A 17,852-nucleotide genomic window follows, 5' to 3' on the forward strand; every position below is an offset into this window, starting at 1 on the left:
ATCCACAATAAAATGAGTCCTATATCAACATAACCTGAAAAGCTGCTCAGAAAGGAAGAAGCCACTGCTCCAAAACCGCCATAAAAAAGCCAGACTACGGTTTGCAACTGTACATGGGGACAAAGATCATACTTTTGGATGAATGTCCACTGGTCTGATGAAACAAAAATAGAACTGTTTGGCCATAATGACAATTGTTATGTTTGGAGGAAAAGGGGGAGGCTTGCAAGTCAAAAAACACCATCCCAACCGTGACGCACGGGGGTGGCAGCATCATGTTGTGGGGGTGCTTTGCTGCAAGAGGGACTGGTGCAATTCACAAAATAGATGGCATCATGAGGTAGGCAAATTATGTGAATATATTGAAGCAACATCTCAAGATCAGTCAGGAAGTGAAAGCTTGGGTCTTCCAAATGGACAATGACCCCAAACACACTTCCAAAGTTGTGGCAAAATGCTTAAGGACAGCAAAGTCAAGGTAGTGGAGTGGCCATCACAAAGCCCTGACCTCAATCCTATAGACAATTTGTGGGCAGATTGAGTGTATGTAAACTTCTGAACCACTGGGAACGTGATGAAAGAAATACAAGCTGAAATAAATCACTCTCTTTACTATTATTGTGACATTTCACATTCTTAAAATGAAGTGGTGATCCTAACTGACCTAAAACAGGGAATTTGTACTCAGGTTAAATGTCAGGAATTGTGAAAAACTGAGTTTAAATGTATTTGGCTGAGGTCTATGTAAACTTCCGACGTCAACTGTTTTCCTCGTGTCACTATTTCAATTTTGTATGACATTTTGATCTTTAACTTTGCATTGCTGGAAAATGGCCCAGCATTTCACAGTCTACATCTGCTGTTTACACAGCATGTGATGAATATACATTTGATTTGATTTTACAGACAGAGCCATATGCTCCCTCACCTCTTCATTATGTGAACACAGACTCAATGTATTCAACAAGGTGTGGAGCTCTAACCTGCGGTTTGCGTCCACGGTTGACGTAGGTGCAGATGGGGTTGTAGGCCCCAGTACCACAGACATACAAGTGGGTCCTGTTCCATGGCTCAATCAGACGGATGAAGTTCCCACACTCGCCCTGCATGGGAACAAACATAGACAGACATGAATGGATTATCAACATGTGTGATAATACCTATATACAACATAAAGGATATTACAAGAGGCAATTATCTTTAACATCAATGGAAATGTCAATATATTAACATTCCAGTGTGCCAGTATAATGCCAGTATAATCTATTTATCCACACCCTACACTGGCAGATGGGTAAGAGTGAGACTAGTTGGTGCCAGTCCTGCCCTGTCTGTTTGTCCAGACAGAGAGGAACCAGGATTTTACAGGGCCAAATTAAATCCCCGTAGGTATATGGGGCAGCAGGTAGCCTCGTGTTTAGAGCATTGGACTAGTAACCGAAAGGTTGCAAGATTGAATCCCTGAGCTGACAAGGTAAAAATCTGTCATTCTTCCCCTGAACAAGGTAGTTAACCCATTGTTCCTAGGCTGTCATTGAAAATAAGAATTTGTTCTTAACTGACTTGCCTAGTTAAATAAAAGGAAAAAAATATGCCCTTCAACTGGGCTTCATAATAGCGCTTGATGGTTTTTGCGACTGCGCTTGAAGAAACTTTCTAAGTTCTTGAAATGTTCCGTATTGACTGACCTTCATGTCTTAAAATGTCAAGCCCTGACCTTAAATATCTCTCTTTTCTATATATTTTGGTTAGGTCAGGGTGTGACTAGGGTGGGTACTCTAGTTTTTGTATGTCTAGGGTTTTTGTATGTCTAGGGGTTTTTGTATATCTATGTTGGCATGATATGGTTCCCAATCAGAGACAGCGGTTTATCGTGGTCTCTGATTGTGGATCATATTTAGGTAGCCATTTTCCTCATTTGTGTTGTGGGATCTTGCCTATGTATAATTGCCTTGGTGTACATCAGTAGATTCAAGTTTTGTTTCTTATTTTGTTAGGTGAGTTTCAGTTTATTAAAATGATGTGGAACTCTACTCACGCTGCGCCTTGGTCTCATCATTATGACAAATGTGACATAAAGTAATGATGGACTGTCGTTTTTCTTATTTGAGCTATTCTTGCCTTAATATGGACTTGATCTTTTACCAAATAAAGCTGTCTTCTGTTTACCACCCCTACCTCGTCACAACACAACTGATTGTATCAAAAGCATTAAGAACGAAAGAAATCCCCAAAATATATTTTTTTAAAGGTACACCTGTTAATTTAAATGCATTACAGGTGACTACCTCATGAAGCTGGTTGAGAGAATGCCAAGAGTGTGCAAAGCTGTCGTCAAGGCAAAGGGTGGCTACTTTGAAGAATATCAAATTTAAAAAATAACACTTTTTTGTTTACTACATGATTCCATATGTGTTATTTCATAGTTTTGATGTCTTCACTATTATTCTACAATGTAGAATAGGTAGGTGTTGTCCAAACATTTAACCGTAAATGTATATGTATATATACACACACACACTTTATAGATAGATAAATATAGAAAATACATTACTACATATTACAGGTGGCACAAGTCACCTGATCTGAAACATAAATCCTGAATTAGTTGTGTGGAGATCGAGAGTCAACAGAAATACTTACATTGGTGTCCTTACCACTTAGAACACACTCAGTCCTCCTCTGCTGAGAGACAGGCCAGTGGAGCTGAAGGCAGGGGGGGAACAAAGGTCATTTTATAGCAATAACCCAACACATCGCACAACCCGTTCAACATCACTGGACTTTATAGATGTGGGGCTAAACCTGCCACAGGGTACTATTAGCCCCCTTGGAATGGTCATATCCAGATTTTGTTTTTACAGTGTTTTACAACCCCTGTCTCCAGAAAATAGTGCAGTCCAATACAAACTGTAGGCGAGCTAATCAAAATGTCAGACACAGGGCAGCAAAATGAGACATATGACCCACGGGAGACGTTTTTGAGAGCTGAGGCAAAGGGTTAGCCTCACCCCGGATCATAGAGCTCTGGAGATGAGAGAGGGGGGAGGAGAGGTGAGGTGAGGGGAGAAGGGTGAGGGGAGAAGAGGTGAGAGTAGGTAAGGGAAGGTGAAGAGATACAGGGTTAGTGACTGTAAGGTCTTACAATGAGCGGCTCCTTGTTGATGTCATGCAGGTCCAGGGACAGGATGTAGTCCTTACTGCCAACGTACATGCGGTCGTGGTCCTCGTCCATACGCAGGATACGGTAGTCAGACGTGTTGAGCAGGTAGGCAAAGTGTTGGGCAGTGCCGGTGGACCTCAGCTCTGCAGAGAGGAGAGGGGGAACAAGAGAGCAAAATATCCATTAGGGAAAGACAGCTGCTGTACACAAACAGATTAACACACACATGCAGGCTCAACTGAGACATTCCACCCCTGTCCTGCATACCCATGTGGGGTTATGAGATGGGTTTTTTTATCAACACTGTTGAAACCCAATACAGTCGGTCAGTGACAAGTGCTAGAGAGCGTCTCATTGTGTTGCCATCTCAATACTGTCTTTCCTCCATATCTCTGTTAAATACCGGCATGGACATCTGCCAAGGATGCTTTTCTCTGGTCATCTGAGTGGGTCTTCTGCGGCTACATTAAGAATGCATTTGACAGACATGCCTGTGTCAAGAGTAACAGGACCCTTCCTATAGACCCTTCCCTGTGAGACTTGAGTGTTTGTTTGATACGTTCTCCACGGTTCAGCAGCCATGTACAGACAGGGCAGTGCTGTTTGAAAGGCCCACTGTCTCTCCGCTGCTCGGGCCCGACACCAAAGACAAACAATCAATGGGACCCTACAGTGTAGGGCTTAGCAGGGTGGCAATCATATACTGCTGCTTGACAAACATTGCGGTTTTACTCAATAAGCTTCTGCTGAACTAATTTAGGAGTCCACCAAAAAACAAGATCTCCACAATGCCACAACTATGGTAATTTTAGTGGTTAAATTGTGGTCAGGAAAAAAATAGTAGATGACAGATAGGAAGGATGTAGATCTAATTCAAGTATTTTACGGATTACATACTATATATCAGAACTAAGGTATGTCTGCACATAATCAGAGGATCAACTTCAAATAAAATGATCCTGTTGTATCACAGCTTCAAATGGTCCTGTTGTATCACAGCTTCAAATGGTCCTGTTGTAGCTTCAAAGTCAAAACCTGCACAACATAGTTTCAAATAACAAATCCTTCTGATATAGCAAACGGGTAAAAATAAGTTTATTAATATCCATGTTTATGCAGGACCTGTTTCTAAACTGGTCACCCTACTCTGGGAAAAAACATGCCTCCATAAAGCCAAAGAAGGTGTGTGCTGGTTTATATTCAATCCCTGTTTGAACAGGGTGAAAAATACATTCCTATCTGGATGTCTGACTGTCTCTCAGGAAGTTATCTGAATACCAAGACAAGACGAAAGCCATCCATCCCCATGTCCCCCATCAAACCACAGGACCTTAAAATATACTCCATCCACAGACGTTTCTCAACATACTTACCATGGAATCTGATATTACCAGTCTTCCATACCGTATCTAAATTTAACTCTGGGTTACGTCAATAATCAACGATTCATAGCATTAGATTTGCTATATTTGTACAGTTTGATTTAATAAGAGTGTCTGCCAAGGGTCTGTTTATAGGTCATCTGTGTGATTGACAGCTGTCGAGGCCCTATGCATAAGAGCTGCGACATGTGGTCTCACCCCGTGATTATTTGTGTTTGAGAGTTGGGTTGAATGATGAGTCCCCAAACTACACCCCTCTGTATATCATTGGCTGTGTGCTACTGGATGTGAAGTTTAACACACATGCACATACACACTTGCACATGTAAACACACACCCTTGCTTGCAGACACACACACACAGACACACAGACAGACAGACAGACAGACAGACAGACAGACAGACAGACGTACAGACGTACAGACGTACAGACGTACAGACGTACAGACGTACAGACGTACAGACGTACAGACAGACAGACAGACAGACAGAGACACACACACACACTCCAGGGGCCAGTTTAAGCCCTTTCTGAACCAGTTTGTCAGCAACTCCTCAGCGTATGTTTGTTTTCAGAGAGTAGCTGAATGTAACCATCTGTTTGGTGAGGAGGGAGTTAGAACACTACAGAGCAACAATAGACTCTATAGAGCTCTCCGTATTCAGCTCCAAAACATATGTAATCGAAGCCCATAATCATCTGACAACGGACGGATAATGGAGTCATAATGTACACTAAAGCGTGGTGACAAACCAAACATATGACCCTTTTAAACATCTATAGCTAGCTAGCCATATGTTAACTTTCCACAAACCAAAAACCTTAAACATCCATAACACTTGAAATAAATACTGTTATGCATTAGATATGCATATTTAGATAATAATACTGTTACATATAAGATATGCATATTTGGATGATATTGTTGTACATTAGATATGCATCTTTAGATAATATTGTTATACATTAGCTATGCATATCTACATAATAATACTGTTATGCATTAGATATACATATTTACATAATATCTGTTATGCATTAGATATACATATTTAGATAATAATACTGTTATGCATTAGATATACATATTTATATAATATTGTCATACATTAGCTATGCATATCTACATAATAATACTGTTATACATTAGATATACAGATTTAGATAATAATACTGTTATGCATTAGATATACATATTTAGATAATAACTCCCTCCCTCCCCTTGTTAGTGAAAGAACGTCCTCTAAACAAATACAGAACGTTTACTAGGCTGCGTAGAAAATCATATTCCATCTGTTCCTTAATGCTCCTGTGGCACTGCAATTAAAGCATTACTAAGAGGAAACTACTGTTCCTATACTACCATTAGAGGCCATTTTCCCGGTGATTTGGCATTGAGCTCATTGTAAACCCAACATGCCACTTAGGCTTCTTGTCGTATCAGTCAGAGAAATGGAACTTTCGTTGGGTCTCGTTGGGGGTAAATACACAAGGAAAAAAAGAAGAGGAAATCTGAAAGGAAAAGTCTGCCAGCTACTGTACATTATCCCCTGCTCTCCTCTCCCCTCCTATCCCCTGCTCTCCTCTCCCCTCCTCTCCCCTGCTCTCCTCTCCCCTCCTATCCCCTGCTCTCCTCTCCCCTCCTATCCCCTGCTCTCCTCTCCCCTCCTATCCCCTGCTCTCCTCTCCCCTCCTCTCCCCTGCTCTCCTCTCCCCTCCTCTCCCCTGCTCTCCTCTCCCCTCCTATCCCCTGCTCTCCTCTCCCCTCCTCTCCCCTGCTCTCCTCTCCCCTCCTCTCCCCTGCTCTCCTCTCCCCTCCTCTCCCCTGCTCTCCTCTCCCTCCTATCCCCTGCTCTCCTCTCCCCTCCTATCCCCTGCTCTCCTCTCCCTCCTATCCCCTGCTCTCCTCTCCCCTCCTATCCCCTGCTCTCCTCTCCCCTCCTATCCCCTGCTCTCCTCTCCCCTCCTATCCCCTGCTCTCCTCTCCCCTCCTATCCCCTGCTCTCCTCTCCCCTCCTATCCCCTGCTCTCCTCTCCCCTCCTCCTCCCCTGCTCTCCTCTCTCCTCTCCCTCCTCTCCCTGCTCTCCTCTCCCCTCCTATCCCCTGCTCTCCTCTCCCCTCCTCTCCCCTGCTCTCCTCTCCCCTCCTATCCCCTGCTCTCCTCTCCCCTCTATCCCCTCCTCCTCCCCTCCAATCCCCTGCTCTCTCTCCCCTCCTATCCCCTGCTCTCCTCTCCCCTCCTATCCCCTGCTCTCCTCTCCCCTCCTATCCCCTGAAATCCCCTGCTCTCCTCTCCCTCCTATCCCCTGCTCTCCTCTCCCCTCCTATCCCCTGCTCTCCTCTCCCCTCCTCTCCCCTGCTCTCCTCTCCCCTCCTCTCCCCTGCTCTCCTCTCCCTCCTATCCCCTGCTCTCCTCTCCCCTCCTCTCCCCTGCTCTCCTCTCCCCTCCTATCCCCTGCTCTCCTCTCCCTCCTATCCCCTGCTCTCCTCTCCCCTCCTATCCCCTGCTCTCCTCTCTCCCCTCCTCTCCCCCTGCTCTCCTCTCCCCCTCCTATCCCCTGCTCTCCTCTCTCCCTCCTCTCCCCTGCTCTCCTCTCCCTCCTATCCCCTGCTCTCCTCTCCCCTCCTCTCCCCCCTCCTCTCCCCTCCTCTCCCCTCCTCCCTCCCCTGCTCCCCTGCTCTCTCCCTCCTCTCCCCTGCTCTCCTCTCCCCCCTCCTCTCCCCTGCTCCCTCCTCTCCCCTCCTATCCCCTGCTCTCCTCTCCCCTCCTCTCCCCTGCTCTCCTCTCCCCTCCCCTCTCCCCTGCTCTCCTCTCCCCTCCTCTCCCCTGCTCTCCTCTCCCCTCCTATCCCCCTGCTCTCCTCTCCCCTCCTCTCCCCTGCTCTCCTCTCCCTCCTCTCCCCTGCTCTCCTCTCCCCTCCTCCCCCTGCTCTCCTCTCCCCCTCCTATCCCCTGCTCTCCTCTCCCCTCCTATCCCCTGCTCTCTCCCCTCCTCCCCTCCTCTCCCCTCCTCTCCCCTCTCCCTCCTCTCCCCCTGCTCTCCTCTCCCTCCTCTCCCCCTGCTCTCCTCTCCCCTCCTATCCCCTGCTCTCCTCTCCCTCCTATCCCCTGCTCTCCTCTCCCTCCTCTCCCCTGCTCTCCCTCTCCCCTCCTCTCCCCTGCTCTCCTCTCCCCCTCCTATCCCCTGCTCTCCTCTCCCCTCCTATCCCCTGCTCTCCCTCTCCCCTCCTCTCCCCTGCTCTCCTCTCCCCTCCTCTCCCCCTGCTCTCCTCTCCCCTCCTATCCCCCTGCTCTCCTCTCCCCTCCTCTCCCCTGCTCTCCTCTCCCTCCTATCCCCTGCTCTCCTCTCCCCCTCCTCTCCTCTCCCCTCCTATCCCCTGCTCTCCTCTCCCCTCCCTCTCCCCTGCTCTCCTCTCCCCTCCTATCCCCTGCTCTCCTCTCCCTCCTCTCCCCTGCTCTCCTCTCCCTCCTCTCCCCTGCTCTCCTCTCCCCCTCCTCTCCCCTGCTCTCCTCTCCCCTCCTCTCCCCTGCTCTCCTCTCCCCTCCTATCCCCTGCTCTCCTCTCCCTCCTATCCCCTGCTCTCCTCTCCCTCCTATCCCCTGCTCTCCTCTCCCCTCCTATCCCCTGCTCTCCTCTCCCCTCCTATCCCCTGCTCTCCTCTCCCCTCCTATCCCCTGCTCTCCTCTCCCCTCCTCTCCCCTGCTCTCCTCTCCCCTCCTCTCCCCTGCTCTCCTTTCCCCTCCTATCCCCTGCTCTCCTCTCCCTCCTCTCCCCTGCTCTCCTCTCCCCTCCTATCCCCTGCTCTCCTCTCCCCTCCTCTCCCCTGCTCTCCTCTCCCCTCCTCTCCCCTGCTCTCCTCTCCCCTCCTATCCCCTGCTCTCCCTCTCTCCCTCCTCTCCCCTGCTCTCCTCTCCCTCCTCTCCCCTGCTCTCCTCTCCCCTCCTATCCCCTGCTCTCCCTCTCCCCTCCTTTCCCCTGCTCTCCTCTCCCCTCCTATCCCCTGCTCTCCTCTCCCTCCTCTCCCCTGCTCTCCTCTCCCCTCCTCTCCCCTGCTCTCCTCTCCCCTCCTATCCCCTGCTCTCCTCTCCCCTCCCTCCTCTCCCCTGCTCTCCTCTCCCCTGCTATCCCCTGCTCTCCTCTCCCCTCCTCTCCCCTGCTCTCCTCTCCCCTCCTCTCCCCTGCTCTCCTCTCCCCTCCTCTCCCCTGCTCTCCTCTCCCCTCCTATCCCCTGCTCTCCTCCCCCTCCTCTCCCCTGCTCTCCTCTCCCCTCCTCTCCCTGCTCTCCTCTCCCTCCTATCCCCTGCTCTCCTCTCCCCTCCTCTCCCCTGCTCTCCTCTCCCTCCTCTCCCCTGCTCTCCTCTCCCCTCCTCCCTCCTGCTCTCCTCTCCCCTCCTATCCCCTGCTCTCCTCTCCCCTCCTATCCCCTGCTCTCCTCTCCCCTCCTCTCCCCCCTGCTCTCCTCTCCTCCCTCCTCTCCCCTGCTCTCCTCTCCCCTCCTCTCCCCTGCTCTCCTCTCCCCTCCTATCCCCTGCTCTCCCCTCTCCCCTCCTCTCCCCTGCTCTCCTCTCCCCTCCTCTCCCCTGCTCTCCTCTCCCTCCTCTCCCCTGCTCTCCTCTCCCTCCTATCCCCTGCTCTCCTCTCCCCTCCTATCCCCTGCTCTCCTCTCCCCTCCTCTCCCCTGCTCTCCTCTCCCCTCCTCTCCCCTGCTCTCCTCTCCCCTCCTATCCCCTGCTCTCCTCTCCCCTCCTCTCCCCTGCTCTCCTCTCCCCCTCCTATCCCCTGCTCTCCTCTCCCCTCCTCTCCTCTCCCCTCCCATCCCCTGCTCTCCTCTCCCCCTCCTCTCCCCTGCTCTCCCTCTCCCCTCCTATCCCCTGCTCTCCTCTCCCCTCCTATCCCCTGCTCTCCTCTCCCCTCCTATCCCCTGCTCTCCTCTCCCCTCCTCTCCCCTGCTCTCCTCTCCCCTCCTATCCCCTGCTCTCCTCTCCCCTCCTCTCCCCTGCTCTCCTCTCCCCTCCTCTCCCCTGCTCGACCCTCTGCTCAGACAGACAGAAGCACTGGGGAGTGTGCTCATATTAAATGTTGATCCAGGGCTCATAATGGCGGGAGACTGGGCTCAGCTACGCCACCCTGCCTCAGAGGTCAGGCCACCTGTGGAAACAAGCCCAGGAGGCCTGGAGAGGAACTGGACAAACACTGAGACACCATCAGCAAGCTAAGGCACACAACGACAGAGGGAAAACGTGCATGATCAAGACGGATGGTGATTTTTAACCAGGCTACTTAATTTGCTGTCAAACCATTTGACAAGCAGAATGAGAGATTTGGTTGAGTTTGGAGGGAACAGGGTGCCTCATACCACATGATTATTTTTCTTATTTTGTCTTACTTCATTCAAGACTACCATGTATATAGCCAATCTAAGGCCTATTCCAAGAAGTGCTGGTTCTCTCTATATTACAGGACAGGTGCATGATCCCCAACAGTAGAGGGAGTGAAGCAGCAGGAATTTGACCTCAGCAGGGCAGGCCAGGGGAGTTTTAGTACAAGGAAGAGGCTCAAAACCTGAACTCCTCTGAGCTCTGTGAGTCATCCGCATTAGGGCAGGATGCCATTTTCACCACACAGACTTGGAGTTTTGGAGACCTGGAGCAACATAAGAGCGTATATATTAGAGGCAGATCAGCTCTTAAAGTAGTCCATTACTGCGTGTGGGGTTTTAGCTCTCTCTGGGGGGCCTGTAGGACAGAGGGGGGCTTTGTTTCGGGAGTGGACAAGTTCCCCCAGTTGAATGGCAATGGCTCTATTAGTGGGGAAAGTTAGACTTCCTGTTGCTGGTGAGGGAACCTGATCCGTGTACTCCTGATCCCTCAAACACACACACTGAAATGAACGTTACTCCCAGGAGTAATGGTGCACAGAGAGGAAGGTGATCCCGTTGTAGCTTGAGCTGAGAATTGTCAGTAGAGTCGTTGGTGGCGGTCCTGTCCTTTCTCTCTAGTCTACTGAACAGGGACAATCCTCTTCCCGACGTCTTGATATCTCTAGATGATGCCCGCTTCCCATTCTATTAGCAGAAAAGGTTATGTTAGTGGATGTAGCTTGGAGTCATGTAAGATGAAGCCCAAACCCACTGTTTCTTAATAGCCTATTCTCTGGCCGATGCCCCAAGCCCCTAACTCCTGAGCCAGCCACCATACAGCCCAAACTCAAGCTCACGGTCACACATGACACATTGACACATGTTAAGAGGGAGCAACAGGTTCAAATGCATATGTGCACTTCACTATGTTGTGAAATGGCCACAGATTTGATTTCCCCATCTCTAATGGTTCAGGGTAAACCATAAGGACTTCCTCTGGGATTATACAGAAACGGGCCAGAGAGCCAATCCATGTTTCTGGTGGCTAAAGGAGGGAGGCAGAAATCAAATGGTGAACTCAGAAGCCCCACAGTCAAACAGGATCAGTCCTCCTGAGAGAATACTTGGACACTGACAATGAGATCCCATGGCTGCAGGCACGCATGTTACCACATACAGGTAACTGGCAAAATAAAGGAAACACTTGAGTAAATGAGGGTGTCAGTCACCAGATCTCGCCCGAATTGAACACTTATGGGAGATTCTAGAGTGGAGCCTGAGACAGCATGTTCTGCCACCATCAACAAATGATGGAATTTCTCATGGAAGAACCATCGAATAGAGTTCCAGACACTTGTAGAATCTATGCAAAGGCGCATTAAAGCTGTCCTGGCCGCTCGTGGTGGCCCAATGCCCTATTAAGACACTTTATGTTGGTGCTTCCTTTATTTTGACAGTTACCTATAACTCACCATCATCAGTTAATTGCCCACGGGTTTAGATTACTTTTTTCTTTTTTTTGAGCATGAAAATGCTGAGTTCAAGGGCATATATTCTTGAGATCCCCTGGCAAAACTGGACATCTCCATTTCAAGTTTTTGTATTTTTATACAGGTTAAAGCTGTCTTATATAATATCCTGAAGAAAAATATATACGCAACATGCAACAATTTCGAATTTTACTGAGTTACAGTTCATAAAAGGAAATTAGTACGTTTACATAAATACATTAAGCACTAATCTATGGATTTCACATGACTGGGCAAAGGCTCAGCCATGGGTGAGCTGGGGAGGGCATAGGCCCACCCACTTGGGAGCCAGGCCCAGCCAATCAGAATGAGTTTTCCCCCATAAAAGGGCTTTATTACAGACAGAAACAATCCTCAGTTTTCATCAACTGTCTGGGTGGCTGGTGTCAGACAGCTGGTGTCAGGTGAAGAAGCTAGAAGTGGAAATTCTCTAGAACGATATGAGGTTGCTAATGGTTGAGAAATTAACATTACATTCTCTGGCAACAGCTCCGTTGGACATTCCTGAAGTCAGGATGCCAGTCGGCTCATAGCCCTCAAAGCTCATCACTAAGCTAAGGACCCTGGGACTAAACACCTCACTCTGCAACTGGATGTTGGACTTCCTGACGGCCCGCCCCCAGGTGGTAAATGTAGGTAACAACACATGTGCTACACTGATCCTCAACACAGAGCCCCTCAGGGGCGCATGCTCAGTCCCCTCCTGTACTCCCTGTTCACTCATGACTGCACGGCCAGGCACGACTCCAACACCATTATTAAGTTTGCCGATGACACAACAGTGGTAGGCCTGATCACCGGCAATGACGAGACAGTCAATAGGGAGGAGGTCAGAGACCTGACCATGTGGTGCAAGTACAACAACCTCTCCCTCAACGTGATCAAGACAAAGGATATGATTGTGGACTACAGGAAAAGGAGGAACGAGCACGCCCCCATTCTCATCGACGGGGCTGTAATGGAGCAGGTTGGCATCCACATCACCAACAAACTAACATGGTCCAAGCACACCAAGACAGTCGTGAAGTGGGCACAACTAAACCTATTCCTCCTCAGGAGACTGAAAAGACTTGGCATGGGTCCACAGATCATCAAAAGTTTCTACAGCTGCACCATCGAGAGCATCCTGACAGGTTGCATCACTGCCTGGTATGACAACTGCTCGGCCTTTGACCGCAAGGCACTACAGAAGGTAGTGCGTACGGCCCAGTACATCACTGGGACCAAGTTTCCTGCCATCCAGGACCTCTATACCAGGCGGTGTCAGAGGAAGACCCTAAAAATTGTCAAAGACTCCAGCCACCCTAGTCATAGACGGTTCTCTCTGCTACCGCATGGCAAGCGGTACCGTAGCACCAAGTCTAAGTCCAAGAGGCTTCTAAACAGCTTCCCCTACCCTCTTTCATGCTGCTGCTACTCTCTGTTATTATCTATGCATAGTCACTTTAATAACTCTACCTATATGTACATATTACCTCAATTACATTGATTAACCGGTGCCCCCACACATTGACTCAGTACCGGTACCCACTATTGTTATTTTACTGCTGCTCTTTAATTATTTTATCATTTTATTTCTTATTTTTTTGTTTGGTATTTTTCTTAAAACTGCATTGTTTGATAAGGGCTTGTACGTTAGCATTTCACTGTAAGGTCTACACCTGTTGTATTCGGCGTATGTGGCAAATAAAATCTGATTTAAATCGCATGCTTCCTCAAAACTTGAGACATCTGTGGCCGTTGCGTTGTGACAAAACTGCATATTTTAGAATGGCCTTATATTTTCCCCAGCACAAGGTGCACCTATGTAACGACCATGCTGTTTAATCAGCTTTTTGATACGCCACAACTGTCAGGTGGATGGATTATCTTGGCAAAGGAATTCTCACTAACAGGGATGAAATCAAATTTGTGCACAAAATATGAGAGAAATAAGCTTCTTGTGCGTATCTCAATAAACATGGGACTAACACTTTACATGTTGCGTTTATATTTTTGTTAAGTATATAAATGCACAATTCACTCAAATAACCAAAATAACCAGAAATTGTAGATTTATAATTCAGACTGTATTAATGATTCATGTTTTGTGGTGGGTTTAGAAACATGAGCACTTCCTCTCATTAAGGACAGATTACCGCATCTTCCATGATTTAGGAGAATATTTACTTTCCTGGCAAATCTACAAGATGAATGAGGCGAATGATTGAATAATGGAAAATGTTTGACTGTATGGTTAAACATAACAAAGGGGGAAAAAATACTTCTGGCACCCAACTGTGCGGCTCACATTAGCTACATGAACCTGATGTGGGTGTTCCACCCAGCTACATACAGTGTTTCTCTGGTTTCCAATTGGGTAAATTAAAAGTGTGGGCCCTGCCAAAGACCGACAGAACAGGGCATGTTGCTGCATGAAGACTGCCTGTGTCTCTGCAGAGGCCTGGAGGAAGAGGAGGGTGGCAGAGTGGAGGGAAACAGGGTTGGGGGGCTGAATAGTTACATGGAATCTGCCAGATTGAAGATAGGGGCAGGGATTGCAAAAATATCTGGTTTTATACCACATGAGCCATCTAGGTTCTGTGGTTTCCTTTTTAAATATGACAGTCTCTCCTTAGTGGAATTGTAGTGAGTTTTAAGGCTAGAATACATGCAGTAACATCAGTCTATCCAGTTAAACCATATTCATTCACTGGGACATATTTATTGAAAAACAAACCATGCGATTTGGATACACTAACACAAGCCTGTCCTACTACTACTACTAGAGGCCTGAGGCCGTTTTCAGCTCCTTGGAGCGAGGCGAGGTGTGTGAGTTCACACACACTGGAGTGGCAGTAGTGATAATGAGGGTGTTTAAGAGGGGGGTGGGAGAAGTGGCATGCTCACTCACATGAAAGGATGTGCATGTCAGAAACTGGGGTCTAATATTTTTTAAAGCTGTCAATGTCGTGAAGAAAAATTGGCAAAAGGGTCAACACTACTCCTTTACGCCCACTCCGTTTCAACACCAGTGGACGGGATCTCAACCCCTATAGATTTAGGACCTAAGGAAAAACCGAACGCCAATAGGAAGGGCAGAATGAGCTGCCGTGTTGGCAGTTCTGTCCAATTTTTACGAGGTGCAGTAATGTGTCAACCAGGCAACGGTGCCACAGGTTTAACAGATTTACCCGTCATCCATTACCTTATGGAAGTCTAAGTCAGACATTCTCATTAACGTCTGTGTTATTCTTCTCTCCCTGCCATAATTAGGAAGTGTCTGCTGCCTGTAGCCCTGTACATTTAAGAAAGGCTCAGTTGTTCTCAGGCAGAGTAAATGTCAGTGGTTGGTTAGGCCTGCCAGGGGTAGGATGGACCTGGGAATGGGCTCGGCGCGCAGGCTCTGCAATCTGGAGATCTGAGCTACAACCATTCACTGTGCCATTCTGTCACCGTCTAGTCCAAACTGAAAGAGAAAAACATGATGTGGCAGCTTAATGCTGCCAAGAAGGTTCTCCTTCACGGTTCTACTGTAAACATGCTTCAACTAGTTTAAGGACAAATATGAGAAAATTCTACATGCAGTGTTTTGGTTGATTTATCATCAAATAACAGATTAATCTAATCATCATAGCCACTAAAATAATGTGAGAGATTTGTATGTATGTAGAGTTTTTCAGGAAGAGGTAATCAGCTGTTAATGAGCCAGCTTGTGTTTAACTCTGGAAATGCAGTGTGATATTCAGCGGTTGGCCGTGAATGAATTTGCACCTCACTACCAAGTGTCAGGACAAAGCAGTAAAAGTAAATGTGATGAGGGAGTTAACTGGCACACCCTCTGAAACAACCACAGCGATACTCGAAGAGCGTTATCGGAGTATGTGACCTCGTCCTACCAGGGTAAGATGCCACCATAACCATAACCGTGGGGAATCCAGTGTAGTTTAGTGACACATATGGTCCATCTCCAGATACCTGCATGTCTACGACCGGTTGTTAACTTTCTCACAGTGACTTCCTGTTAGTGCTGAGCGATTAGTGCTTTTTGAGCTCGGTTTGGATTCGGTTCGATTATTTTTTTAAAGAAACATGGTTTTTAATTTGTTTCAAAAAGAACATTTCAACATTAAAAGCTTTATGACATAATCCCATTAAAATAGGGAACATGAAATAGCCAAAACATAGAAAATATTCCATTGTCTCTGTCAGGTCCACATTGGCTAGACATCAATAGAAAAATAAGACATTAATATTGAAATCATTCAATATTTACATTTAGTTTTTATTTGAATACTTTATTATTTTTTAAGTCATCATCTCATTCACGCTCAGGCAGTAGCAGCCAGCCAGCCAGCCAGCCAAACCATCTAACGCTGTCTCTGTGCTCCCCATACTGTACTGTCATTAGTCATCCTATTTAGCTAGGCTTGCCTGACTAAGCATGCTGCAGAACTGTCTAACTAAATCATTTTACTAGTTCTTCAAAGTAGATAAGGTATATATATATTCACAAACTGTCTATATCCCTCTCGTCGTTGTGTTGTGCACATTCCTCCCTCATGTGGTCTATACAGTCTTTGTAAATCTAACCTAATGTAGCAGGATTGAGGTCAGGGCTTTGTGATGGCCACTTCAATACCTTGACTATGTTGTCCTTAAACCATTTTGCCACAACTTCGGAAGTATGCTTGGGCCTACCTTCAAACTCAGTGCCTCTTTGCTTGACATCATGGAGAAATCAAAATAAATCAGCCAAGACGTCAGAAAGAAATTGTGTAGACCTCCACAAGTCTGGTTCATCCATGGGAGCAATTTCCAAATGCCTGAAGGTACAACGTTCATCTGTACAAACAATATTATGCACATATAAACACCATGGGACCACACAACCTTCATACCACTCAGGAAGGAGACGCGTTCTGTCGCCTAGAGATGAACGTACTTTTGTGGAAAAGTTCAAATCAATCCCAGAACAACAGCAAAGGACCTTGTGAAGATGCTGGAGGAAACAGGCACAAAAGTATCTATATCCACAGTAAAACAAGTCCTATATCGACATAACCTGAAAGGCCGCTGTCACGTTCTGACCTTAGTTCTTTTGTTATGTCTTTGTTTTAGTATGATCAGGGCGTGAGATGGGTGGGTTATCTATGTTACTTTTTCTATTATTTGCTATTTCTGTGTTTGGCCTGGTATGGTTCTCAATCAGAAGCAGCTGTCAATCGTTGTCCCTGATTGAGAACCATATTTAGGTCGCCGGTTTTCTATTGTGTTTAGTGGGTGATTATTTTCTGTTGTGTGTCTGCACCAGCCAGAACTGTTTTCGGTTGTTTCTCTTTGTTATTTTGTTATTTCCGTGTTCATTTTAATAAATATGGACACGTACCACGCTGCACCTTGGTCCTCATCTTCTTCCACCAACAACGGCCGTTACAGCCGCTCAGCAAGGAAGACACCATTGCTCAAAAATCACCATAAATCACCATACTTTTTGGAGAAATGTCCTCTGGTCTGATGAAATAAAAATAGAACTGTTTGGCCATAATGACCATTGTTATGTTTGGAGGAAACTTGCAAGCCGAAGAACACCATCCCAACCGTGAAGCACGGAGGTGGCAGCGTCATGTTGTGGGGGTGCTTTGCTGCAGGAGGTACTGGTGCACTTCACAAAATAGATGGCATCATGAGGGAGGAAAATTATGTGGATATAATGAAGCACCATCTCAAGACGTCATTCAGGAAGTTAAAGTTTTGACGCAAATGGGTCTTCCAAATGGACAATGACCCCAAGAAAACTTCCAAAGTTGTGTCAAAATGGCTTAATGACAACAAAATCAAGCTGTTGGAGTGGCCATCACAAAGCCCTGACTTCAATCCTATAGAAAATGTGGCCAGAACTGAAAAAACGTGTGCGAGTAAGGAGGCCTACAAACCTGACTCAGTTACACCAGCTCTGTCAGGAGGAATCGGCCAAAATTCATCCAACTTATTGTGGGAAGCTTGTGGAAGGCTACCTTGAAACATTTTACCCAAGTTAAACCATTTGAAGGAAATCCTACTAAATACTAATTGAGTGTATGTAAACTTCTGACCCACTGGAAACGTGATGAAAGAAATACAAGCTGAAATAAATCATTCCCTCTACTATTATTCTGACATTTCACATTCTTGAAATAAAGTGGTGATCCTAACTGACCTAAAACAGGGAATCTTAACTCTGATTAAATGTCAGGAATTGTGAAAAACTGTGTTTAAATGTATTTAGCAAAGGTGTATTTAAATTCCAACTTCCACTCTATATACACACACAGTACCCTGCATTTGACCTTTAACCTAGCTCGGTGCTTCTCTGATGTGGAAAGGGAAGCACATCCGCGAGCCTACCAGACAAGCTAAATCACTTATATGCTCGCTTTGAGGCAAGCAACACTGAG

At 47.0% G+C, this 17,852-nt stretch overlaps 1 protein-coding gene across 2 annotated transcripts in view; it reads right to left on the minus strand.

Moving 5' to 3' along the window:
- The window catches only part of LOC135542152 (semaphorin-3F-like), a 94,854-nt gene that overhangs the window by 29,921 nt on the left and 47,081 nt on the right, over positions 1 to 17,852 (minus strand). For both annotated transcript variants that reach the window (XM_064968862.1, XM_064968861.1), the window contains exons 3-5: positions 3,146 to 3,306; positions 2,644 to 2,706; positions 984 to 1,103 (exon numbers count right to left, since the gene is read on the minus strand). In XM_064968862.1, coding sequence (XP_064824934.1) covers positions 984 to 1,103; positions 2,644 to 2,706; positions 3,146 to 3,306 — 344 coding nt within the window. The remainder of the gene's footprint in view (positions 1 to 983; positions 1,104 to 2,643; positions 2,707 to 3,145; positions 3,307 to 17,852) is intronic.

Source organism: Oncorhynchus masou, chromosome 6 (genome assembly GCF_036934945.1).
Source record: "Oncorhynchus masou masou isolate Uvic2021 chromosome 6, UVic_Omas_1.1, whole genome shotgun sequence".
In the NCBI taxonomy this organism is placed as follows: domain Eukaryota; kingdom Metazoa; phylum Chordata; class Actinopteri; order Salmoniformes; family Salmonidae; genus Oncorhynchus; species Oncorhynchus masou.